Raw genomic sequence first — 26534 nt, 5'->3', positions numbered from 1 at the left:
TGAAGCTGTCTATGCTTGTAGCCGCCACCACTTCCTGTGGCAGTGAGTTCCACGTTAATCACCCTTTGGGTGAAGAAGGACTTCCTTTTATCTGTTCTAACCCGACCGCTCAGCAATTTCACTGAATGCCCACGAGTTCTTGTATTGTGAGAAAGGGAGAAAAGGACTCCTTTCTCTACTTTCTCCATCCCACGCATAATCTTGTAAACCTCTATCACGTCACCCCTCAGTCGACGTTCCTCCAAGCTAAAGAGTCCCAGGCGCTCCTCTTAGCTTACCTCACAGGGTTGTTGTAAGGCTGACATAGAGGAAGGTCAATTTCCTGGGATTCTTGGGCACAGACACAGCCTAGTCTACCTCACAAGGCTGTTTTGAACCCAAAGTGGAAGTTAAGAGCCATTCCCTGAGTGATCTCAGGCACACACGCTCCTAGCCTAGCTACAAAGCCAAAATATGGGAGTGGCAATTTCCTGAGTAGTCGCAGGCCATACATTCAGCTTGGCCTACTTGGCAGGGTCGCTGTAAAGCCAATATCGAGGAAGGAAATTCTCTGGGCAATCTCAGAAACACCCATTCTTAGCCTACCTCACAGGGCTGTTGTAAGGCTGCCGTGGAGAAGAGACAGCTTTCTGGGTACTCTCAGACACACACATGCTTTTATTCTGGCCTACCTCACAAGACTGTTGCAAGGGCGCTAAAATGGGGCAGAAAGAGAGCCGCTCGAAGTTCCTTAGAGGAAGGTAAAGCATATCACAGGGCGGTTGTAAAGCCAAAGCAAGGGAGAAGAGATTTCCTGGATAAACTCAGGCCACAGATTCAGCCTGGCCTACTTCACTATGTAGTTTTTAAGCCAAAGTAGGTGCATTCCTGAGTAATCTCAGGCCACAGATTCAGCCTGGTCTACTAGGCAGGGTTGATGTAAAGCCAATATCGAGGAAAATTCCTAGGTAATCTCAGGAACACCCATGCTTTTCACTTAGTCTACCTCACAGGGCTGTTGTTTAGGCTGCTGTGAGGATAAAACAGGGCAGAAAACGGAGCCGCACAAAGTTCCTTGGAGGAAGGCAACGCGGTTTGCAGGACTGCTCTAAGGCCAAGGCAGAGGAGAAGCCATTCCTGGATAATCTGGGGCCACAAATTCAGCCTGGCCTACATGACAGGGCTGCTGAAAAGCCAAAACAAAGGAAGGACAATTTCCTGGATAATCTCAGGCACACCCACGCTTTCTGTTTAGCCTACCTCTCAGGGCATTCGCAAGGATAACACAGGGCAGAAAGGGAGCCCCTTCAAATTCCTGAGAGGAAGGCAAAGCAGACTCATAACAACGCCTTGCAGGTCTCCTGTGCAAGCCAAGCCAGCCAGCGGCTTGGAGAAGAAAGTTAAAGTTGCTTTCTTTCCACCTCCCCATCTACCTTCCTTCCTTCCCGTCTTGCAGCTCTCAAACACCTTGACGTTTATTCTGTGCATCTCTTGAGTTAAGCAAGTTTGGCCACCCCAGCCCTGGATCACTGGACCGGGCTGCTGCTAAGGCAGGGGCAGCCAAACCGCAGCTTTTAAAATCACTTATCCGAGCCAAGCCATTAGGCAGCCTTGGCAATACATTTACAGTTAAAGTTTCTTTCTTTCCACCTCTCCTCCATCTATTTGCCTGCCTGCCTTGCAGCTCTCAGGCATCTGACGTTTATTCTATGTGGTTCCTACGTTAAGTGAGTTTGGCCACCCCTGGGACAAGGCAAAGAAGAAGAAGATGATATTGGATTTATATCCTGCCCTCCACTCCGAAGAGTCTCAGAGCGGCTCACAATCTCCTTTACCTTCCTCCCCCACAACAGACACCCTGTGAGGTGGGTGGGGCTGGAGAGGGCTCTCACAGCAGCTGCCTTTCAAGGACATAGTCTCAGAGCGGCTCACAATCTCCTTTACCTTCCCCCCTGCCACAACAGACACCCTGTGAGGTGGGTGGGGCTGGAGAGGACTCTCACAGCAGCTGCCCTTTTAAGGAGAACCTCTGCCAGAGCTATGGCTGACCCAAGGCCATGCTAGCAAGTGCAAGTGGAGGAGTGGGGAATCAAACCCGGTTCTCCCAGATAAGAGTCCACACACACTTAACCACTACACCAAACTGGAGGAGAGGCACCTGTGTAATCTTGGGCACACCTGTGCTGTTGGCCTGGGCTGCCAGCTGTCAGGCTGGAGTGGAACAGGGGCAGCTGAGCTTCCTGGGAAACCCACCTCCAGGCTGCTCACTTGGCCCACCTGGCAGGGTTGTTGTGCAGCTGAAGCGGGTGGGAGGGGAGCCACTCAACACTCTTTGCAGCAATGCAAAAGCGTAAGGTTGCCAATCCCCAGTTGGAGACAAGTGATCCCCTGGTTTGGAGGCCCTTCCCCCACTTCAGGGTCATCAGAAAGTGGGGGTGGAGGGAGGGAAATCTCTGCCCTTTATTTCAGATGGAGACCAATTCCCATAGGGTATAATGAAGAATTGATTCGTGGGTATCTGGGGCTCGGAAGCACCAAATTTGCAGCAAAGCATCCAGTGCCTCTCCCCAAAAGACCCTCCAAAGTTTCAAAAAGATTGGACCAGGGGGTCAAATTCTGTGAGCCCCCAAAGAAGGTGCCCCTATCCCTTCATTGTTTCCAATGGAGGGAAGGCATTTGTGATGGCCACAACTCCCTTTGGAGTTCAATGGTGCTTGTAACACCCTTGCTCCTGGCTCCACCCCCCAAAGTCTCCTGGCTCCACCCCCAAGTCTCCTGGCTCCACCCCCCAAGTCTCTGGCTCCACCCCCAAGTCTCTGGCTCCACCCCCAAGTCTCCTGGCTCCACCCCCAAAGTCTCCTGGCTCCACCCCCCAAAATCCCCAGCTATTTCTTGAATTGGACTTGGCAACCCTACAAAAGGGGGCATTGGGGAGCATTATCATGCCGGCGTAAAGGGGGCGGAGCGCCCCACACAGGCTCACCTGCCCCACGGAGCGGCAGCGACCACCGCCCGGCTCTCCTTCCCGCCTTCCATCTCTCCCGCTTGGATCTCCCTCCGCCGCCAGACTTTTTAAAGACTCGCGAGACTTCCCGCCTGGCTCTCGCGACACTCGGGCGCCCGCCGGCCCGCCCCCTTTTACCGTAAAGCCGCGAGTACTCCCGCCGTTGCCTCTTTGCCCCGCGTCGCCGTAATGCCTAGAATAGAGGCACGCGGCTCTGCCTTGCTGGCTGGAGGCAAAGCGGAGGTCGCTTTCAGGACTGCGGTGCAAAAGCGATTCAGACGAGGCCGAGCTCTTCTCGTAAACGGGAGTTATTCAAGACGGCTTTATTTTGATTTCTTTGCGCAGATGTGCAGAACTCGCTAGGGTTGCCAAGGCCAATTCAAGGAATATCTGGGGACTTTGGGGGTGGAGCCAGGAGACACTGGGGGCGGAGCCAGGAGCAAGGGTGTGACAAGCAGAATTGAACTCCAAAGAGAGTTCTGGAGGATTACGCTTAAAGGGACTGCACGCCTTTTAAATGACTTCCTTCCATTGGAATTAATGAAGGCTAGGGGTACCTTCTTTGGAGGCTCATAGAATTGGACACCCTGGTCCAATCCTTTTGAAACTTGGAGGGTATTTTGGGGAGAGGCAATGGATGCTATGCTGAAAATTTGGTCCCTCTACTTCAAAAAAAAAACCAGCCCCTCACAGAGCCCCAGATACCCAGAGATCAATTCTCCATTATGCCCTATGGGAATCTGTTTCCACCTAGGGAATAATGAAGCGCCCAGCAGACATTTCCATCCCTCCGCTGCTTTCTGATGACCCTGAAGCTGGGGGGGGGGAGGGCCTTCAAACCAGGAGATCCCCTGCCCCCACCTGGGGATTGGCAGCCCTGTTGCCAACCTCCAGGTAACACCTAGAGATCTGCTATTACAGGGAATCTCCAGATGACCAAAGTCAATTGCCCTGGAGAAAATGGTTGTTTTGGAAGTGGACTCTATGATATCATATCCCACTGCGTTCGATCCCCAAACCCCTCCCTCTCCAGGCTCCACCTGCAAAATCTCCAGGTGTTTCCCAACCTAGTGCTGGCAACCCTAAACTGCACTATAATAAAACGGCCAGAAAGCTGCATTGGTTAAAGCAGGGGTGTCAAACTCATTTGCTATGAGGGCCGAATCTGACACAAATGAGACCTTGTCGGGCTGGGCCATGGGTGTACCTATTTAAGATTAGGTAGCAGAGATATAAACTTTATAAAGGACACAGACAAACACAATTAAAGATTTATTTATTTGTTTTTAAATAAACTTTAAAAATAAAACATGCTTAAAACATTAGAACTCATTGGTCTTAAAGGTGCTTTCTTTGTACCTCTCCCATGGGATCCAGGGAACTGGGCAAAGGAAGCTCTGGCTCTTTCCTTCCTTCCCCAGGGGACCAGGAGGGGGAGGAGCCTCAGCCAAAAGAAGGAACAGAGGCTTGGCTCAGTAGCTCTGCTGTGCGATTGAGAGTCTGGCAAAGCAAGCTATTCCTTTGCCCTTTCCTCCCCAAGGGAGGAGACTCAGCCAATGGAGAAAATAGAAGTGTTGCTCTGTAGCTCCTGTGCAATTGAGCAAGCCTGGCAAAGCAAGCTGTGATACAGAAGGAATCAAGAAAGATGGAGAAGGAAGCAGATGGCAGCCAGTTGCTCGGGGCCTGACTGGAGCCCTCCGTGGGCCTGAGTTGGCCCCTGGGCCGCATGTTTGACACCCCTGTGTTAAAGGGATAGGGCGGAACTATGACCTACCCCACGGCATTGCTACCTAACACTGTAAATGTGCCTCAGACTAGCTACTTAATGTGGCGTTTAAAACCTTGGGCTTTGTTTTCTAACTCTGAGATTTTTGTAGTCCAAACGCTATTCCAGGGATCCCCAGGTGATATATAACTTTGCTTCCTGACATTTTGTGGCAACCCCCACCTGCTGCAGCAGCCATTTTGTGATTAGCTGCACCTCTTGTGGCAGCCATTTTGTGACTGTGCCCGCTAATCCATAATAAGCAGGGCCAACTCTGGCAAGTACTTGGATGGGAGACCTCCTTAGAATACCAGCAGCTGGGAGGTGGGGGCAGGCTTTATTCAGGCACCTCTCTAAATATCCGTGCCCCCAGAGATCACTTCCAGGTGCACATTCACACTCACTAGTGCACACACACATATAAAAATACCCCCCCCCTGGAAAATAAAAACCCATGCAAAAACCAAAAAGCTCACGCCCCGATAAATCTTGTTGGTCTCTTAACAGCCTGCAGGACTTGAATCTGTCCAACTGCAGGCCGACACAGTTACTCACGGAAATGATCTTCATGGGATAATGAAAAGAAGTTTTCTTCCTGTCAATTTTTCCTTTTCGCGCAGACAAAACTCTCTACCTGTTTCTTTGGCACAGCGAGAAATCCTTCCGAAGGTGACCTGACCATAGCCACCGCTTGCTGGAAATTCGATCAAAAGGCAAGCAATGATCTTATAAATCCTGACACCTTCTGGCTGCGGTCACACGCAGTAGATAACGGACTTTCAATCCACTTTCAGTGTACTTTCCAACTGGATTTTATTTTATGAACTGGCAAAATCCAGTTGGAAAGTGCATTGAAAGTGGATTGAAAGTGCATTATTTCGTGTGTGTGGCCCAGCTTTCTGTGTCCTTTCACAACACCGCCCCCCCAACAAAAGGAAACTTTTGCGTACTATTTGTTTATTTTTCATAAAACTAGAACTCCATAGTTTTACAATCTGCCTGAGCGAGGTGTTTGTTTTAAAGCACTGTGAAAATACAAAGTTTTTAAATTATGTTCCTTAACACCATCTTTTGTGTTTATATCAGTGTCACTTTGCACAAACAGTGCCCGGTAAGAATATATGAACATATGAAGCTGCCTTCTACTGAATCAGACCCCTGATCCATCAAAGTCTGTCTTGTCTATTCAGACTGGCAGCGGCTCTCCAGGGTCTCAAGCTGAGGTTTTTCACACCTATTTGCCTGGACCCTTTTTTGGAGATGCCGGGGATTGAACCTGGAACCTTCAGCTTACCCAGCAGATGCTCTACCACTGAGCCACTGTCCCAGTCGGTAGCTTACAGAGGTGCAAAGAGGTTGATGGATATATGTTGACGACGCCTCCACCTATTCTGAAAAGTTCATAAAACATCCTTCACACGGCTTCAAAATTACTCCTTCGACAACAGCCAAACCTAAGTCAACTTCCACAACTTTTCATTTTCTGCAGTGCCACCAGCTGAGACCAGGATGAGGCACAGGCAATCAAATCACTGAAATCTCCACACTTTTAACTAGTGGAGTGCACTAAGCGGTGGAAACGTCTTTCACATTTTTCAATCGCTGTGGCCTGTACAATTTTGCCAGGTAATACATCTCGGATGAGTCCTTCCTGCTGGCTTGGGGCTTTAAAGTTCTCACTTCCGCAAAGTCCTGCATCAATCTCTTTTGAAGGCGGCCGCTTTCCGAACCGTTCCACAACTTACAAAGCAAGGTCCCGCCGGGCACCAAAATGTGCCGGGCCAGGTCCGCGAGGGCAAAGCACAGGCCGATCTGCCGCTGGTGATCTATGTCCCGGATCCCGGTGGCGTTGGGCGCCATGTCGCTCAGGATGACGTCCGCCTTGCTTTTGGGAAGGACTCCCTGAATCTTCTTCTGAGTGCCTGGATCTGTGATGTCAGAATGAGTCAGGAAGACGGCTCCTTTCAGAGGGAAAAAGTGAAGGAGGTCCACCCCAAGAACGAAGCCGACGGGGGCGCCTTGATCTAGGAAACAAGCAGGACGGTCAAAAAACCATGGGTTGGGTGATTAATTTCAATTTACATCCCACCATTTCCATAAAACGCAGGATGAGAACATAAGAGAAGCCATGTTGGTTCAGGCCAATGGCCCATCCAGTCCAACATTCTGTCGCACAGTGGCCAAAACCCAGAACCCATCAGGAGGTCCACCAGCAAGGCCAGGACACTAGAAGCCTTTCCACTCTTGCCCCCAGCACCAAGAAGACAGAGCATCACTGCCCCAGACATAAGAATGTAAGAGAAGCCATGTTGGATCAGGCCAATGGCCCATCCAGTCCAACACTCTGTGTCACAGAAGAACATAAGAGAAGCCATGTTGGATCAGGCCAATGGCCCATCCAGTCCAACACTCTGTGTCACAGAAGAACATAAGAGAAGCCATGCTGGATCAGGCCAATGGCCCATCCAGTCCAACACTCTGTGTCACAGAAGAACATAAGAGAAGCCATGTTGGATCAGGCCAATGGCCCATCCAGTCCAACACTCTGTGTCACACAGTGGCCAAAAAACCCAGGTGCCATCAGGAGGTCCATAAGTGGGGCCAGGACACAAGAAGCCCCCCACTGTGCCCCCCAAGCACCAAGAATACAGAGCATCACTGCCCCAGACAGAGAGTTTCAACAATACGTTATGGCTAATGGCCACTGATGGACCTCTGCTCCATATGTTTATCCATGATTCATGGATATATGCTTCATTTACATCACTTACAATCAGAGGTCATTTGTAGAAAAAGAGGTGCTGGAGTTCATTCCGTAGCTGCATGTGGAGGAGTGGGGAATCAAACCCGGTTCTCCCAGATTAGAGTCCACGCACTTAACCACTACACCAAACTGAAAGTTTCTAATCCATAGAAACACAGCAGAAAGGAACCCCCAACGGGGTTTTTGTGCATATTAGGCCACACCCTCTGACATCACCATTGTTTCACACAGAAGTTTTCTGTCGAAGAAGCCCAGCAGAAACTCATTTACGTACTAGGCCACACCCCCTCGACACCAAGCCATCCGGAACGGCATTCCTGTGCGTTCCTGCTCAAAAAAAAAAAAAAGGCCCGGGTCATCTAGATCTAGCCCAGCCTCCTACACATTGCAGGAAATTCACAACTACCTCTCCACACTCCTCCAGTGACCTTTGCTCTGTGCTCAGAGGGAGGCAAAATACCTCTAGGATCCGTGGATCAATCTGGCCTGGAGGAGAAATCCTTCCTGACCCCAAAGCAGGGCCCCCACTTCGTTTCTCCACCACCACCACACACCTCTCGATGCCCTGTCGTGCCAGTCCTCTGCGCTTGATTAGTTATACGAATCACCTTACAGTGTTTTTACAGACTGCAGAATTAGATTGTTGCCTCTGCTATCTTTCATGGTTTTTCATGGCTTTCCTTGATGAGGCTGAATCTTTCAATCAAATAATAAACCTCAAACTGGCCAGCGCTACTTCTTAGTGGCAGCATCAACCCTTGCATTCCCAGTTTAGTGGAACAGCTGTTGAAGTCAGTTGTGATACAGGCTTTGCTGAGAAACTTTGCCAGTTTGGTGCGGTGGCTGAGTGCGCAGACTCTTATCTGGGAGAACCGAGTTTGATTCCCCCCACTCCTCCACTTGCAGCTGCTGGAATGGCCTTGGGTCAGCCATAGCTCTCGCAGAGTTGTCCTTGAATAGGCAACTTCTGTCAGAGCTCTCTCAGCCCCACCCAACTCACAGGGTGTCTGTTGTGGGAGAAGGCGATAAAGGAGATTGTAAGTCACTCTGAGTCTCTGATTCAGAGAGAAGGGTGGGGTATAAATCTGCAGTCTTCTTCCTCTTCTTCTCAGCCCCACCCACCTCACAGGGTGTCTGCTGTGGGGGAAGAAGATATGGGAGATTGTAAGCCGCTCTGAGTCTCTGATTCAGAGAGAAGGGCCGGGTATAAATCTGCAGTCTTCATCCTCTTCTTCTCAGCCCCACCCACCTCACAGGGTGTCTGTTGTGGGGGGAGAAGATGTAGGAGATTGTAAGCCGCTCTGAGTCTCTGATTCAGAGAGAAGAGTGGGGCATAAATCTGCAGTCTTCTTCCTCTTCTTCTCAGCCCCACCCACCTCACAGGGTGTCTGTTGTGGGGGGAGAAGATGTAGGAGATTGTAAGCCGCTCTGAGTCTCTGATTCAGAGAGAAGGGCGGGGGTATAAAATTGCAGTCTTCTTCCTCTTCTTCTCAGCCCCACCCACCTCACAGGGTGTCTGTTGTGGGGGAAGAAGACATAGGAGATCGCTGCAAATTACCTGCCACTTGCATCAGCTCTTAACGCAGATGCTACAGGTTTTAAAAAGCAGGGAAAGAAGCCTCCCTGACTCATTTTCCCCTTTGAAAGGCACTCACCTGATCCTGCAGCATTGACTCTCTGGACTGCCACCTGTGCCCAAGCGCCGGGGGCCGCACCGCAATCTAACACACACAGTCCAGGCCGAAGGATGCCGTGTTTGTCATCGATTTCCAGAAGCTTGAAGGCACTCCGGCAGCGATAGCTCTCCTTCTTGGCTTCCTTTACAAATGGGTCCTTGAAGTGCCGCTGGAGCCAACGGTGCTCGGCCCCTGTTTTGCTTTTCAGGCATTGTGACGTGGAGTGGATTCGCAAGCACTGATGCGAGAGGCTCGATAACTTGCAATAGCTATGAAAGAAAAGGTAAAATATTTGCATTGCCAATTGACACAGGGCATTAAGGGAACTGAAAAGAGAACTGCCACCGATCTTTTTAGACTTCTGTCACACATCCAATTATGTTTCTCTAAGTCAGGGGTCATATGAATATATATATGAAGCTGCCTTCTACTGAATCAGACCCTTGGTCCATCAAAGCCAGTATTGTCTACTCAGACTGGCAGCGGCTCTCCAGGGTCTCAAGCTGAGGTTTTTCACGCCTACTTGCCTGGACCCTTTTTAGTTGGGAGATGCCGGGGATTGAACCTGGGACCTTCTGCTTACCAAGCAGATGCTCTACCACTGAGCCACTGTCCCTCCCCAAAGGTAAAGGTAGTCCCTTGTGCAAGCTCTTGGCCTGTCTGTAGGGTGGTTCAATAACAATGCCCATGGACAAAGCAGGGATTTCTATTACTTAAGAGAAGGGTTGAACATATCAACATTTGAAGCTGCCTTATATTGAATCAGACCCTGGAGAGCCACTGCCAGTCTGAGCAGACAGTCCATCGAAGTCAATACTGTCTACTCAGACTGGCAGCGGCTCTCCAGGGTCTCAAGCTGAGGTTTTTCACACCTACTTGCCTGGACCCTTTTTAGTTGGGAGATGCCAGGGATTTGAACCTGGGACCTTCTACTTACCAAGCAGATGCTCTACCATGGAGTCAGCATCCCTCCCTTAACCATCAAACCAAAGACCATATTACAGGAAACTTCTAGTCTGTCCCAGCTAAAATTTAACCTTTCTCTTAATTACTGCATGTGTTAGTCACCCTGTTCACTAGACTTCAAGGTCACCCATCCAGGCTTGTAAATTAGGCTTACATACACTGTGGTTCACTGATAAGAGCATCTGCTTGGCATGCAGAAAGTCCCAGGTTCAATCCCTGGCATCTTCAATTAAAAGAATTCGGTAGGAGGTGATTTGAAAGACCTCAGCCTGAGACCCTGGAGAGCCCCTGCCAGTCTGAGTAGACAATACTGGCTTTGATGGACCAAGAATCTGATTAAGTATAAGGCAGGTTCATGTCTATTGCTGAAAAGGTTCACTGTCCTCTCCTCCTGCACTTATTCTCACAACAACCCTGTAAGGCAGTACAGGCTGAGAGAGAGAAACTGACCTAAGAGGGGCCAATAAGGGTAATAGGATGACGAAGAGGTTGCCATATGGTTGCCAAGTCCAATTCAAGAAATGCCAGGAGACTTTGGGGGTGGAGCCAAGATCAAGTCTGTGACAAGCATAACTGAACTCCAAAGGGGGTTCTGGCCATCACATTTAAAGGGACAGCACACCTTTTCAATGCCTTCCTTCCATAGGAAATAATGAAGAATAGGGGCACCTTCTTTTGGGGCTCATAGAATTGGACCCCCTGGTCCAATCTTTTTGAAACTTGGGAGGTATTTTGGGGAGAGGCACTAGATGCTGTACTGAAAATTTGGTGCCTCTATCCCAAAAAACAGCCCCCGCAAAGCCCCAGATACCCGCGGATCAATTCTCCATGATTTTCTATGGGAATAAATCTCCATAGGGAATAACAGAGTTCCCAGCAGAGATTTCGCTCCCCTCCCCCCGCTTTCTGACGACCCTGAAGCGGGGGGGGGGGGTCTCCAAACCGGGGGATCCCCTGCCCCCACCTGGGGATTGGCAACCCTAGGTTGCCAACTCCAGAGTGGGAAATTCCTGGCAATTTTTTTTTGTGTGCGGAGCTTGGGGAGGGGACTTTAATTCTACAGGGTCCACTCTCCAAACCAGCCGTTTCCTCCAGCCGGGCTGATCCTCTTTCGTCTGAAAATAAGCTGTAATTCTCCAGACCGACCCTACCTGGTGGTTATTAACCCTGAGTAAAAACTCGACCACCGACCCATGGACACGCTAACCGCTACTCTAAGGCCCCCATGTTAATCCCCCCCTCCTCTGTAAGGAGGAAAGAGCAAAGAAAGGGAGTCCGCTGTACTCACCGATTCATTGCCCCAAGGCCCGCCGCCGCTTCCTGGAATGGGGACTGGGGGACACTTACAGAGAAAGGACCAATTTGGTCCGACTTTCAAACCCCTCCGTCCCGGAACAGACAACCCGCTTTTCCTGTTCCGCCGCCAAGGAGGTCCGTCATTCAAGCGCCTCTGCCCGTCCCGCCTGGAGCCTTCGGCAAGTCCCGCCTCGAGAGGAGGTCCCCGCCGGTCTCAGGCCTCGGCCTCTCCTCCCCTGGTTTCCCGCCTTGCCGGAGGAGCTGCCTGGTCCCTGGTGCGAGTCGATTAAAGCGAAAGAACGTCAGGAGGAGGCTGTGCAATCCTATACACAGTCGACCCGGTCCCGGCCCATTGATTTCAGCGGGTTTAGAACGAAGGCAAGTCTGCACGGGATTGCATGGTCTCTGCGCGTGGTCTGCTTGCAGAAGGATGTAATGAAGTTTTATTAGGACACAAAGCGTCGTGCACACGTTCAACCCCTGCGGAAAGGGTTGCCAACCTCCAGGAAGGGCCTGGGAATCTCCTGGAACTGATCTCCAGATAACCAACAAGAGTGTGTGGCATTAAATGCTAGGGTTGCCAGCCTCCAGGCGGGACCTGGAGATATCCTGCTGTTACAACCAGGTCTTGAATTCAGCAGGAGCACAGCTCCTGAACCTTTCTGTGGGTTCCCCCTCCTCCTCCCCACCTACCTTGTCCATTGAATAGGAGGTGCAGCTGCATAACAATCCCTGGATTAGGAGAGTGGGCAGCCAGCCAGCCACCAGGGATTTTGCCACACCCCCAGCAGCCCTCATTAACCCCTGGAGAAGCCCACACCATGCATTATCTTGTAAACTTCTATCCTGTCACCCCGCAGTCCACGTTTCTCCAAACTAAAAAGCCCCAAGCGTTTTAACCTTTCTTCATAGGGAAGGTGTTCCAACCCTTTAATCATTCTAGTTGCCCATTCAATTTATTTGCTTTTATCATACCCTGCCTTTCTCCCCAATGGGAGCCCAAAGCAGCTTATGTCGTTCCCCTGGCCTCCATTTTGCCCTCGTAACGACCCTGTGAGGTAGGTTAGGCTAAGAGTGAGAGTGACTGGCTCAAAGCCATCCAGAGAGATTCCACAGCAGAGTGGGGATTTGAACCCAGGTCCCCCAAACATAGTCTAATGGTTAAACATCTACATCACACCAGCTGTCTAAATAAATGCTTATAGGATCAAGGGACCACAGAAGCAGAGGAATTTTCTTGACACAAGTAAAAACATTTTTTTCTGATTTTGGCTTTTTTTTTGTATTGGTTAAGGGCCGTGGACTCTAATCTGGAAAACTGGGTTAGATTCCCCACTCTTCCTCCACATGCAGCCTGCTGGGTGACCGTGGGCCAGTCACGGTTCTCAGGACTCTCCTAGCCCTACCTGCCTTACAAGTAAGGTGTCTGGAGACTCCTTAGGGTACAGAAAGGAAAGGAAAGGTCCCCTGTGCAAGCACCAGCTGTTTCCGACTCTGGAGTGACGTTGCTTTCACAGCGTTTTCACGGCAGACTTTTTACGGGGTGGTTTGCCTTTGTCTTCCCCAGTCATCTACACTTCCCCCCCCCCCCCCAGCAAGCTGGGTACTCACTTTACCGACCTCAGAAGGATGGAAGGCTGAGTCAACCTCGAGCCGGCTACGTGAAAACTCAGCTTCTGCTGGGGATCGAACTCAAGTCATAAGCAGAGTTTAGGACTGCAATACTGCAGCTTTACCACACTGTGCCACGGGGCCCTAAAGGGTACAGAAAAGCAAACTATAAAAACTAACTCTTCTTCGGGGGGGGGGCATATAAGAAGTTCAATTTATTTTCTATAGGGATTTCTTCCAAACTGCTTCCCCCCCACACACACACACACAGGGGAGAGATGGTGGCTCAGTGGTAGAGCACCTGCTTGGGAAGCAGAAGGTCCCAGGTTCAATCCTCAGCATCTCCAAAAAAGGGGTCCAGGCAAATAGGTGTGAAAAACCTCAGCTTGAGACCCTGGAGAGCCGCTGCCAGTCTGAGAAGACAATACTGACTTTGATGGACCCAGGGTCTGATTCAGTATAAGGCAGCTTCATACATTCATACACAAGCACTAATTGCATGCCTTTCTTCTTTTTTAGTAAATTTTATTTTGAATTTTTAAGGGAATGCAGAATAGAGAAAAAGGGAATGTGGAAAAACTCCTTGGAAATGTGATTAACAGAAACACAGCACAAAGGGCAGTTTTACAGATATTAATGATATTCCTTAGTCAAATTATACATGTATATAAGAAAAGTATGTGACACAATTACACGCCCTTCTGAGGTCCAGCAAGGTCACGGTTGCCGTCAAGCCAAACCTGTTCCCTGCACTTCCCAGTGGTCTAATTGCTATGTTCTATAGACGGGCCTCTTATAGCTGATTGTCGGCCTCCTTCCTCTTGCAGAGAGCATGTTGACAAGCAAGCTCTTCACGCTGGTGCTGGTCGTCCAGCCTCAACGAGTCCTGCTGGGCATGAAAAAGCGCGGCTTCGGGGCTGGACGGTGGAATGGCTTTGGAGGGAAAGTGCAGCCGGGTGAAAGCATCGAGCAGGCGGCCAGAAGGTGAGCCCAGTTCAGTTCCGAAGACCTCCAGGCAACGGAAGTACATCGTCTTCTGCTTTCGGATGGTGGCCGGGTCGGCCTGCTGTAGAATGGCCAGATCTGAGTCCACTTGCACCTTAGAGTGTGATCCTAAGAAAAGTTACTCCAGTCTAAGTCCGCTTATTTCAGTGGGCTTAGACTGGAGTAACTCTGGTCAGAGCCCTGTGGTGCAGAGTGGTAAAGCTGCAATAATGCAGTCGGAGCCCTCTGAGTTCGATCCTAGAGAAAGCTGGTTCAGGTAGCCGGCTGCAGGTTGACTCAGCCTTCCATCCTTCCGAGGTCGGTAAAATGAGTCCCCAGCTTGCTGGGGGGGAAGTGTAGATGACTGGGGAAGGCAAGGGCAAACCACCCCGTAAAAAGTCTGCCGTGAAAATGTCAAAAACAACTGGTGCTTGCACAGGGAACTATCTTTACCTTTTTAACTCTGGTCAGGATTGCACTATTAGAAACCAACAAGATTTCAGGGCTATAAGATGGTGAGAGTCAGATACAAGTAAGGATGGAGATTCCAGACTCCCTTCTTTGCAACACCCCCCACCTCCTGACTGGGATATAAAGTCTGTTTGACTCTCAAAAGCTCATTTGGGGAGGGATGGTGGCTCAGTGGTAGAGCATCTGCTTGGGAAGCAGAAGGTCCCAGGTTCAATCCCCGGCATCTCCAAAAAAGGGACCAGGCAAATAGGTGTGAAAAACCTCAGCTTGAGACCCTGGAGAGCAGGGGAGGGAGGGTGGCTCAGTGGTAGAGCAACTGCTTGGGAAGCAGAAGGTCCCAGGTTCAATCCCCGGCATCTCCAAAAAAGGGTCCAGGCAAGTAGGTGTGAAAAACCTCAGCTTGAGACCCTGGAGAGCCGCTGCCAGTCTGAGTAGACAATATTGACTTTGATGGACTGAGGGTCTGATTCAGTAGAAGGCAGCTTCATAGGTTCATATGTCTAAGGGGAGGAACAGTGGCTCAGTGGTAGAGCATCTGCTTGGTAAGCAGAAGGCCCCAGGTTCAATCCCTGACATCTCCATCTAAAAAGTGTCCAGGAAAAGAGGTGTGAAAGACCTCAGTTTGAGACCCTGGAGAGCCGCTGCCAGTTTGAGTAGACAATACTGACTTTGATGGACCAAAGGTCTGATTCAGTAGAAGGCAGCTTCATATGTCCATATCCCCTGGAAATCTAGCAGGTCTCTAAGGTGCTCGTGGACTAGAGTCTAGCTGTCGCCCTCTGGCGTAGCTCTAGAAACCGTTGCTTTGGGTTTGGAACCAGAGATGCAAAAAAGGCACTTAGAGTGTATGGATATAATCCTTGGTGGCCCCCAGGGATACAGTCACGCGATCAGTATCACAAGGAAGCCCTAGATCTGCATGCAGTAGCACCTTAGAGACCGACAAGGTTTTTAGGGGATAAACGGTTGTCATTAAATACAAAAAAAAAAATAAAGCTCCATACCATAGAATCCTAGAGTTGGAAAGGATCTCCAGGGTCATCTAGTCCAACCCCCTGCACAATGCAGGAAACTCACAAATGCCTCCCCCTAAATTCACAGGACCTTCATTGCTGTCAGATGGCCATCTAGCCTCTGTTTCAAAACCTCCAAGGAAGGAGAGCCCACCACCTCCCGAGGAAGCCTGTTCCACTGAGGAACTGCTCTAAACACACAAACACCTCCCCCTAAATTCACAGGATCTTCATTGCTGTCAGATAGCCATGTAGCCTCTGTTTAAAACCTCCAAGGAAGGAGAGCCCACCACCTCCTGAAGAATTCTAGAATCCTAGAGTTGGAAGGGACCTCCAAGGTCATCTAGTCCAGCCCCCTGCACAATGCAGGGAACTCACAAATACCGCCCCACACACACACCCCCAGTGACCCCTGCAGTCTCCATGCCCAGAAGATAGCAAAAAGCCTCCAGGATCCCAGGGCCAAACTGCCCTGGAGAAACTTGCTTCCTGACCCCAAACTGGCGACCAGCATTTTCCCTGGGCAAGAAAGAAAAAAGGGCCACAAGCTGCTGGTCTGTAAGTTACAGAAGGGCAGCCATAATCGTCTGCAGAAAAAGAACTAAATTTCAGTCCAGGAACACCTTAGCGACCAACAAGGTTTCCAGAAAGAGTAGCTTTCGAGAGTCAACCCCCCCCTTTTTCTCAGATAAGGAAGCCCATGTGTCCTGGTGCCGGGGCCCGTGGCCATCGTTGCAGTCAGGGCGACGTTCTTCCCCACCCACTGCGATTGCAAGCAGAGTTCGCCTGGTTCTTTTAGGCACCAGGCAAAGTCTGCCCTGTTCATGCACTTTCTTGATCCCATAGAAGCGTTTGTTCAACTCTGTGGTCATTTTGTAGAAAAAGAGGTGCCAGATCTCATTAGCACCACTCCTTTGCCTATGCCACACACCCCCTCGAATCACCGAAAAGTGTACTAAATTATATCAGCTTAGCATCTACCTTCAAATGCTTCTTGAATTATAATGGTCATAAGAAAACCTTACTCCCATCCAGTGTTCTCTGTAAGAAGAAGAAGATGAAGATATTGGATTTATATCCCGCCCTCCACTCCGAAGAGTCTCAGAGCGGCTCACAATCTCCTTTCCCTTCCTCCCCCACAACAGACACCCTGTGAGGTGGGTGGGGCTGGAGAGGGCTCTCACAGCAGCTGCCCTTTCAAGGAAAACCTCTGCCAGAGCTATGGCTGACCCAAGGCCATTCCAGCAGGTGCAAGTGGAGGAGTGGGGAATCAAACCCGGTTCTCCCAGATAAGAGTCCGCACACTTAACCACTACACCAAACTGGCTCTCCAGTGAGTGGCTAAGGTGACTAAGGTGAGTTAGCGTGAGCTAGCTCGCAGTTTTTTAGCCTCACACATTTTTGTCTTGGCTCACAAAGAAGAATTTTTCTCACAAGACTTCACAGCTTAGAGGGAGTATTGCTTCAGTCATATTTTTTTAAATTACTTTCTCCTATGTGGCCGCAGTAGCATGAGAAAGATTTCCATGGGTCTGCTTGATATGTTTTATTTCCCAGTTTTTGGTGGGGGGGGAATAGTAGAAAGTTTGTCAAAGCTTAAAGAGTTCATTAGGGTTTGTAGAGTCTTTCGGGATCAAGTGCCGTGTTCTACTGGAGAAAGTTTTCCTTCCAGACGTTTCGTTCTCAGCTGCGGAGAACATCCTCAGTGGCGTTGCAGCCGGAGCAGGCGCTCAGACCTTCTTGGCTGCTGTGCATTGAGTGAAATAGCCTAGAAATAGCAGCTCTCCAGCAGCCCTGGCCTCACTCAATGCACAGCAGCCAAGAAGGTCAGAGCGCCTGCTCCGGCTGCAACGCCACTGAGGATGTTCTCCGCAGCTGAGAACGAAACGTCTGGAAGGAAAACTTTCTCCAGTAGAACACGGCACTTGAGCCCGAAAGACTCTACAAACCCTAATGATGTTGCCAGCCGTGAAAACCTGAAATCTTAAAAGAGTTCAGCAAAATTCTCACAGGAGATTTGAACAATGGAACCCAGAAGCAATATGGGGGGGGGGGGGGGGGCGGGATAAGAAAGAAAGAGCACAATAAAATTTAGAGCTTCCAGAGCTTCACACCTTTGAACACCTGCCCAAAGTGAGGCCTGGTTCTCCTTCTTTCGTACCACCGTTAGTTTTTGAGCCCGGAGAGCCACTGCCAGTCTGAGTAGACAATAATGACTGACGAACCCAGGGTCTAATATACCTTGTTGTTGGGCCTTTCAACACCTTTTGTGTCAGCTAGATTCGAACCCAGTAGCACCATAGCGACCAAATAATACTGTGGGAGGGGATAAGGTTTTGAGAGTCTGAAGAGAGCGTTGACCTTCCGAAGCTCAGACCCCAAATAACCTTGTTGGTCTTTGAGATTCTCCTGGACTGGAATCTTTGGCCAGAGAGAAGTTTTCCAGCTTTTGCATGACCACTTGTTGCTCTGAACGTAGAAGGCCCCCATGCCCTATGGCAGGGGTGTCCAACATGCAGCCCGGGGGCCGAATCAGGCCCCTGGAGGGCTCCTATCAGGCCCCTGAGCAACCGGCTGTCATCTGCTTCCTTCTCCTTTTCTCTTGCTTCCTTCTACATCACAGCTTGCTTTGCAGGGTTCACTCAATTGCACAGGAACTGCAGAGCAAAGCCTTCATTTTCTCCAATGGCTGAGGCTCCTCCCTTGGGGAGGAAGGGGTGAGAGAGAGTTTGCTTTGGTAGGTTCTCTCAATCACATAGCAGAACTACTGAGCCAAGCCTCACTTTCTTTTATTCACTTGCGGCTCTTCCCCCTCCTGGTCCTCTGGGGAAGGAAGGAAAAAGCCACAGCTTCCTTTGCCCAGTTCCCTGGAACCTTTGGGAGAGATACAAAGGAAGCACATTTAAGACCAACAAGTACTAATGTTTTAAGGATGTTTAATTTTAAGTTTTTTCAAAAACAAAAATCTTTAATTGTGTTGTCTGTGTCCTGTATAAAGTTCATCTCTCTGCTACCTGGTATTAGAAGACAGAAGAAGATATTGGATTTATATCCCGCCCTCCACTCTGAAGAGTCTCAGAGCGGCTCACAATCTCCTTTACCTTCCTCCCCCACAACAGACACCCTGTGAGGTAGATGAAGATATTGGATTTATATCCCGCCCTCCACTCCGAAGAGTCTCAGAGCGGCTCACAATCTCCTTTCCCTTCCTCCCCCACAACAGACACCCTGTGAGGTGGGTGGGGCTGGAGAGGGCTCTCACGGCAGCTGCCCTTTCAAGGACAACCTCTGCCAGAGCTCTGGCTGACCCAAGGCCATTCCAGCAGGTGCAAGTGGAGTGGAGGAGTGGGGAATCAAACCCGGTTCTCCCAGATAAGAGTCCGCACACTTAACCACTACACCACACTGGCTCTCCAGTGAGTGGCTAAGGTGGCTAAGGTGAGTTAGCGTGAGCTAGCTCGCAGTTTTTTAGCCTCACACATTTTTGTCTTGGCTCACAAAGAAGAATTTTTCTCACAAGACTTCACAGCTTAGAGGGAGTATTGGTTCAGTCATATTTTTTTAAATTACTTTCTCCTATTTAGCCACAGTAGCATGAGAAAGATTTCCATGGGTCTGCTTGATATGTTTTATTTCCCCGTTTTTGGTGGGAGGGGGGGGAATAGTAGAAAGTTTGTCAAAGCTTAAAGAGTTCATTAGGGTTTGTAGAGTATTTCGGGATCAAGTGCCGTATTCTACTGGAGAGTTTTTCTTCCAGACGTTTCATTCTCAGCTGCGGAGAACATCCTCAGTGGCGTTGCAGCCGGAGCAGGCGCTCTGACCTTCTTGGCTGCTGTGCATTGAGTGAAATAGCCTAGAAATAGCAGCTCTCCAGCAGCCTGGCCTCACTCAATGCACAGCAGCCAAGAAGGTCAGAGCGCCTGCTCCGGCTGCAACGCCACTGAGGATGTTCTCCGCAGCTGAGAACGAAACGTCTGGAAGGAAAACTTTCTCCAGTAGAACACGGCACTTGAGCCCGAAAGATTCTACAAACCCTAATGATGTTACCAGCCGTGAAAACCTGAAATCTTAAAGAGTTCAGCAAAATTCTCACAGGAGATTTGAACAATGGAACCCAGAAGCAATATGGGGGGGGGGGGGGGCGGGATAAGAATGAAAGAGCACAATAAAATTTAGAGCTTCCAGAGCTTCACTCCTTTGAACACCTGCCCAAAATGAGGCCTGGTTCTCCTTCTTTCGTACCACCGTTAGTTTTTGAGCCCGGAGAGCCACTGCCAGTCTGAGTAGACAATAATGACTTTGACGAACCCAGGGTCTAATATACCTTGTCGCTGGGCCTTTGAACACCTTTTGTGGCAGCTAGATTCGAACCCAGTAGCACCTTAGCGACCAAATAATACTGTGGGAGGGGATAAGGTTTTGAGAGTCTGAAGAGAGCGTTGACCTTCCGAAGCTCAGACCCCAAATAACCTTGTTGGTCTTTGAGATTCTCCTGGACTGGAATCTTTGGCCAGAGAGAAGTTTTCCAGCTTTTGCATGACCACTTGTTGCTCTGAACGTAGAAGGCCCCCATGCCCTATGGCAGGGGTGTCCAACATGCAGCCCGGGGGCCGAATCAGGCCCCTGGAGGGCTCCTATCAGGCCCCTGAGCAACCGGCTGTCATCTGCTTCCTTCTCCTTTTCTCTTGCTTCCTTCTACATCACAGCTTGCTTTGCAGGGTTCACTCAATTGCACAGGAACTGCAGAGCAAGCCTTCATTTTCTCCAATGGCTGAGGCTCCTCCCTTGGGGAGGAAGGGGTGAGAGAGAGTTTGCTTTGGTAGGTTCTCTCAATCACATAGCAGAACTACTGAGCCAAGCCTCACTTTCTTTTATTCACTTGCGGCTCTTCCCCCTCCTGGTCCTCTGGGGAAGGAAGGAAAAAGCCACAGCTTCCTTTGCCCAGTTCCCTGGAACCTTTGGGAGAGATACAAAGGAAGCACATTTAAGACCAACAAGTACTAATGTTTTAAGGATGTTTAATTTTAAGTTTTTTCAAAAACAAAATCTTTAATTGTGTTGTCTGTGTCCTGTATAAAGTTCATCTCTCTGCTACCTGGTATTAGAAGACAGAAGAAGATGATATTGGATTTATATCCCGCCCTCCACTCTGAAGAGTCTCAGAGCGGCTCACAATCTCCTTTACCTTCCTCCCCCACAACAGACACCCTGTGAGGTAGATGAAGATATTGGATTTATATCCCGCCCTCCACTCCGAAGAGTCTCAGAGCGGCTCACAATCTCCTTTCCCTTCCTCCCCCACAACAGACACCCTGTGAGGTGGGTGGGGCTGGAGAGGGCTCTCACAGCAACTGCCCTTTCAAGGACAGAGTCTCAGAGCGGCTCACAATCTCCTCTACCTTCCTCCCCCACAACAGACACCCTGTGAGGTGGGTGGGGCTGAGAGGGCTCTCACAGCAGCTGCCCTTTCAAGGACAGAGTCTCAGAGCAGCCCACAATCTCCTTTCCCTTCCTCCCCCACAACAGACACCCTGTGAGGTGGGTGGGGCTGAGAGGGCTCTCACAGCAGCTGCCCTTTCAAGGACAGAGTCTCAGAGCAGCCCACAATCTCCTTAACCTTCCTCCCCCACAACAGACACCCTATGAGGTGGGTGGGGCTGGAGAGGGCTCTCACAGCAGCTGCCCTTTCAAGGACAACCTCTGCCAGAGCTACAGCTGACCCAAGGCCGTTCCAGCAGGTGCAAGTGGAGGAGTGGGGAATCAAACCCGGTTCTCCCAGATAAGAGAGCTATAGGTGACCCAAGGCCATTCCAGCAGCTGCAAGTGGAGGAGTGGGGAATCAAACCTGGTTCTCCCAGATAAGAGAGCTACAGCTGACCCAAGGCCGTTCCAGCAGGTGCAAGTGGAGGAGTGGGGAATCAAACCTGGTTCTCCCAGATAAGAGAGCTATAGGTGACCCAAGGCCATTCCAGCAGCTGCAAGTGGAGGAGGGGGGAATCAAACCCGGCTCTCCCAGATAAGAGAGCTCTGGCTGACCCAAGGCCGTTCCAGCAGGTGCAAGTGGAGGAGTGGGGAATCAAACCAGGTTCTCCCAGATAAGAGTCCGCACACTTAACCACTACACCAAACTGGCTCTCCATTTTATGACACGCACGGCCAGGCTCGACAAGATCTCATTCACGTCAGATCCGGCCCTCGTGACAAATGAGTGACAACCCTGCCCTGTGGCAAATGAGCTCATCAAAGGTTCCTCGGGTCATTCCTCAGCGCCCATCTTAATTCAGGCTTCCTTTCCCTTCTGCCAGCTACGAGCTGTGCAGAGACCTTTCCCACTGTCCCGATAAAAGCAGGCGTAGCGTCTTCCAGGGCGGCCCCGTCGTTCGGCTGCTGAGCTGACTTGCACTCCGGAAAGGTTGTCTGAAGCTAATTGAAATGCTAAATCTAATTTGAAAAATGGAGGCCGTCCGAGCAGGAAAGGTCGGGAGTCGTACCCGGGGTTCTGATTAGCCTTAATGAGGAGAAACCGCTGGAACTCTTTGGTTACCTACATTACTCACTATACAGACGGGTCTAATTATCAAGATCAGCTAAACGTCTGCAGCCTGTCAAAGGGTTAGCAGTTTTCTCCAGGATGAATTATGGGCTGGTTTCTCAGTTTCCATCTGCCGCTGTTGGGTCCAAAGGAAAGAGCTTTAAACGCAAGCCGTTTCTCCAAGTCTGAATGGGAGCAGGGCTTTTTTTGGTAGCAGGAATTCCTTTGCATATTAGGCCACACCCCCTGATGTAGCCAGTCTTACTGGAGTTTGGAGTAGGCCCTGGACTAAGAGCCCTCTAAGCTCTTGGAGGATTGGCTACAGCAGGGGGTGTGGCCTAATATGCAAAGGAGTTCCTGCTACAAAAAAAAAACCTGGATGGGAGTGATGTGAATTCACAGGGACATGTGGTATAGTTTAGAGTCAGCTGGGCAGCCATGTTGGTCTGGAAGTTCTGGACATAAGCTTCCGTGTGCCACCGACTCAAACTCCGTTGTATTTGGTGTCGTTGTTAGCGTGTCAGACTAGGTTCCGAAAGACACAGGTTCAAATTCCCACTCCGCCCTGCAAGGGTGACGTCACGCCAGGCGTTCTGTCTTGGTCTAGCCTACCTCAGAGGGTGGGAGTTATGAGGACAAAATGGAGGACAGAACAAAGATCTGTACAAAGGCACTTCCCGCTGTCCCAGTAAAAGTTGGCATAGCGTCTTCCACGGCAGCCTTGTCATTTGGTTGCTGCCGACACGCGCCCCGGGGCTCTTCTTACAGGGCCTACTGTAAGCTCCAAGACAATTGGCTAAATCAGGGGGTGTGGCCTAATATGCAAAGGAGGTCCTGCTAGAATTCCTTACAGGGCTCTTCTTACAGGGCCTACTGTAAGCTCCAGGACGATTGGCTACATCAGGGGGTGTGGCCTTTGATTCCCTATGGGGGAGGGGAAATGTGGTATAAATATCTAAATATAAATAAAAGAAACATCTGCGGGTTTTGCCGAAGCTTATTACTCCGTCCCACGGTTGGCTATACTTGCATAACTTGCTGGACCACCCTGTTGTACTTTACTAAATATTGTAACTGGTTTTTATTATGATTGTAATTTTATTGTGATTTCATTACTATTTATGTTGTACTCCGCTCTGAGCCCCCAAATGGGGGAATGGGCAGAATAATAATATAATAATCATGTAAGAGCCACGTGGAATAAATGTCAGATGTTTGAGAGCTGGGAGGGAGGAAAGACTCCCAGATAAGAGTCTCTGAGACCCTGGAGAGCAGCTGCAGGTCTGAGAAGACAAGAAGATGATATTGGATTTATATCCCGCCCTATACTCTGAATCTCAGAGTCTCAGAGCAGCTCACAATCTTCTTTACCTCCCCCCCCCCCAAAAAAAACCAGACACCCTGTGAGGTGGGTGGGGCTGAAAGGGCTCTCCAAGAAGCTAGGAAGGTGCTCTATGGTGACAATTCCTACGAGAGCTATGGCTGACCCAAGGCCATTCCAGCAGCTGCAAGTGGAGGAGTGGGGAATCAAACCCGGTTCTCCCAGATAAGAGAGCTCTGGCTGACCCAAGGCCATTCCAGCAGCTGCAAGTGGAGGAGTGGGGAATCAAACCCAGTTCTCCCAGATAAGAGAGCTATGGCTGACCCAAGACCATTTCAGCAGCTGCAAGTGGAGGAGTGGGGAATCAAACCCGGTTCTCCCAGATAAGAGAGCTATGGCTGACCCAAGGCCATTCCAGCAGCTGCAAGAGGAGGAGTGAGGAATCAAACCTGGTTCTCCCAGACAGGTGTCCACGCACTTAACCACTACACCAAACTGACTCTCTAAGACTGATCCTGATGGACTGAGGAGCTGATTCACCATAGAGCACCTTCCTGGGTTCATGCAGAAGGTCCCACGTCCAGTCCCTGGCATCTCCAGTTAAAAGGACCAGGCAGTGGGTGATGGGAAAGACCTCGGCCTGAGACCCTGGAGGACCACTGACGGTCTGAGTAGACAAAACTTACCTGGGGGGCTGAGTCAGTAGAAGTTGCTTCGTGTGTCTTTCAGCTCTAGCCCCACCTTGTTTGTTCCTATTAGGGAGCTGCAGGAAGAGAGTGGACTGACGGTGGACGTCTTGCAGAAGATCGGCCGGATTACTTTTGAGTTTGCGGGTAACACGGAGCTGATGGAAGTCCACATCTTCCGAGCCGACAATTTCCAAGGAGAGCCCGCAGAAAGTGAAGGTAGGAACGCAGTTGGAATGTGATAACATAATGAAAACAACTTCCCTCAGGCCAGCACCTGGCCCTGGTTGAGCCAAACGATTTGACTCATACATCTTGCATTTACTTAGTTCCTTTTCCTCCCAGTTGGGACTCAAAAGCAGCTTTAGAATGTCATGCTGCCCTCCTCCATTCTTCCACAACGTTTCTGTGAGGTGGGCCAGGCTGAGAGTTTGGGATAGGCCCCAACAGGGCCTTTTTTGTAGCGGGAACTCCTTTGCATATGAAGCCACACACCCCTGATGTAGTGAGACCTCCAAGAGCTTACAGTAGGCCCTGGAAGAAGGCAGTCAGGCAAATAGATGGTTAGATAGGGAGGGAGGGAAGGTGGAAAGAAAACAACTTTAAGTGCATTCTCCAAGCTGGCTGATGGGATGGTGGGCGCTTTGAGAGCTACATGATATGTGTGAAAGAGCCACAGTTTGGCCACTCTGGCCTAGACCGCAGGGGTTTTTTTGAGCAGGAATGCACAGGAACACAGTTCCGGCTGGCTTGGTGTCAGGGGGTGTGGCCTAATATGCAAATGAGTTCCTGGTGGGCTTTTTCCACAAGAAAAGCCTTGCTAGGCCATATTGAGCTATGCGCTCCTCCCACACGCGCAATATCATCTTTGAAACAACCGCAAAATGACCCTAAGACGTCCAATGGAAGCAATTTAGAAACTGTGATCCAAGCGATGATGCTTTCTTTCAGCCTTTGTCTTGGGGAGAGACCATCCTCCGCTCCAGTTTCCTTAATACGTTCATGTTCTTTTCATTCCCTTGCAGAAATGCGTCCACAGTGGTTTGAACTGGACCATGTACCCTTCAAAGATATGTGGCCGGACGACAGCTATTGGTTTCCGCTGCTCCTCCAGAAGAAGACGTTCGTCGGTTATTTTAAGTTCCAGGGGCAGGACACGATCTTAGAGCACACCTTGAACGAAGCTGAGGTGGTCTAGCAGGGGAAGAACTCTGGAGGCCCACAGAGCAGGGTCACCCGGTTGCATCAGGGACGTTCTAGTCACCCACAAGTCTTCGTCTCCTGCTCAGAGCAGACTGAATTGCGTAAGTGGTAGCTGGCGAGTAGACAAACTTGAACCCGTTCCTCTGTTGAGAACTGCAGACGGCACCTTTTTTTTATGGCCCGTTGCCTCTCTCCCTCAGTCCTGTTAGCATTCGTGGCTCTCTTTCAGGGCCTGCCCCTCCAATCTTTAGATTTTTTTTTCATCCCTCCCTGAGCATTGTGGGCAGGAACCTGCTTGGTCAATATTTTTTTCCCCCGAATCATGCTCTTGAACGGGAACTGTGCCCCAAATTCTCCCACCTCCATTTCATTGAGGCAGCTTCTCTTCCGTGTGTGGCAAGAAGTATCGTGCATAGAACCTTAAAGCATTTTCATAAGGAAGCCTCTGCCCACACTAACTGATCCTCCAACCACAGTGGTGTAGTATTGGGGCGGCAGCTGTAGCTACTTAAACCTCGCACTCGCTGAGAACTTATTTAAAAAGATCCAATTTTGGCTTTAATTCGGGCATATAAGCAACAGCCCCCAGACTTTCGCTGAAGGGGGAAATTCAGCCAGTTGTGGCTTTTTTTTTTATCACTACGGGTTTTTTTTATCACTACAGTTCTGGCTTTTTTTTATCACACTATGGAAAAACCTACAAGCTTGGCAACTTTGGACCGTCTATACAGGCACCAAGAGAAAGCTCTGTAGTTCCCTCTATCCTAAAATGACAGGATACGCCAATTGGTAAAAAATTAAATTACAGTAGAGTGGCAAACCGATCAGTCACTATTCTGGAAATAAGCCTTAACTGCACAGTGGAATCGTGTTTTCAGATCTTTTGCAGGAATGCCGTTAGTCGTTGAGCGTTTTCGCACTGACCTTAATCGGGAGCAACGTCCCTCTTCACCGCGCAGCGTCTGCGCGGATTTCGCACTAATTGCTCCGCAGAACCCGGAAGAGCCGCAAAGTCCCGCGGCTTTTGCGTCGCAAATGTAAACTGGTTTTTGGCCAGTTTACATTTGCGACGCAAAAGCCGCAGGACTTTGCGGCTCTTCCGGGTTCTGCGGAGCAATTAGTGCGAAATCTGTGCAGACGCTGCACGGTGAAGAGGGACGTCGCTCCCGATTAAGGTCAGTGCGAAAACGCTCATTGATAGATATGGAGAGAGAGTAGTGAACACTCAAGTCTGAAAATTACAAATGAAACTAGCATCTTGCC

The 26534-nt window shown here is 50.0% G+C and overlaps 3 protein-coding genes across 3 annotated transcripts in view; 1 reads left to right on the top strand and 2 right to left on the bottom strand.

Annotated features, from left to right (window-relative positions):
* The window catches only part of LOC132588214 (mitotic spindle assembly checkpoint protein MAD1-like), a 32945-nt gene extending 29906 nt beyond the window's left edge, over positions 1 to 3039 (bottom strand). The window contains exon 1 of the mRNA XM_060260564.1: positions 2963 to 3039. Within this exon, the coding sequence (XP_060116547.1) occupies positions 2963 to 3015 (53 nt within the window). The 5' untranslated portion in view covers positions 3016 to 3039. The remainder of the gene's footprint in view (positions 1 to 2962) is intronic.
* A 2649-nt stretch (positions 3040 to 5688) lies between these two features.
* MRM2 (mitochondrial rRNA methyltransferase 2) lies at positions 5689 to 11559 on the bottom strand. Its single transcript, XM_060260613.1, has 3 exons — positions 11443 to 11559; positions 9168 to 9457; positions 5689 to 6772 (listed from the first exon to the last, which is right to left on the bottom strand). Exons 1-3 carry the CDS (start codon positions 11448 to 11450, stop codon positions 6315 to 6317), a joined length of 756 nt encoding a protein of 251 aa, XP_060116596.1. The 5' UTR covers positions 11451 to 11559; the 3' UTR covers positions 5689 to 6314.
* A 196-nt stretch (positions 11560 to 11755) lies between these two features.
* Positions 11756 to 25316, top strand: NUDT1 (nudix hydrolase 1). The gene is made up of 4 exons (XM_060260702.1): positions 11756 to 11832; positions 13893 to 14045; positions 24142 to 24287; positions 25094 to 25316. Exons 2-4 carry the CDS (start codon positions 13894 to 13896, stop codon positions 25264 to 25266), a joined length of 471 nt encoding a protein of 156 aa, XP_060116685.1. The 5' UTR covers positions 11756 to 11832; position 13893; the 3' UTR covers positions 25267 to 25316.
* Positions 25317 to 26534: the final 1218 nt, after the last annotated feature.

Source organism: Heteronotia binoei, chromosome 20 (assembly GCF_032191835.1).
Source record: "Heteronotia binoei isolate CCM8104 ecotype False Entrance Well chromosome 20, APGP_CSIRO_Hbin_v1, whole genome shotgun sequence".
Taxonomy (NCBI): domain Eukaryota; kingdom Metazoa; phylum Chordata; class Lepidosauria; order Squamata; family Gekkonidae; genus Heteronotia; species Heteronotia binoei.
The sequence above is the reverse complement of the archived record's forward strand: the minus strand, read 5'-3'. Positions and strand labels throughout refer to the sequence as shown.

Coding starts and splice junctions, on each gene's coding strand:
- NUDT1 (XM_060260702.1), top strand. CDS start 13,894: ATGTTGACAAGCAAGCTCTTCACGCTGGTGCTGGTCGTCCAGCCTCAA. Junction 14,046..24,141: donor ATCGAGCAGGCGGCCAGAAG/GTGAGCCCAGTT, acceptor TGTTCCTATTAG/GGAGCTGCAGGAAGAGAGTG. Junction 24,288..25,093: donor AGAGCCCGCAGAAAGTGAAG/GTAGGAACGCAG, acceptor ATTCCCTTGCAG/AAATGCGTCCACAGTGGTTT.
- MRM2 (XM_060260613.1), bottom strand. Junction 6,773..9,167: donor AGTCAATGCTGCAGGATCAG/GTGAGTGCCTTT, acceptor CTTGTTTCCTAG/ATCAAGGCGCCCCCGTCGGC.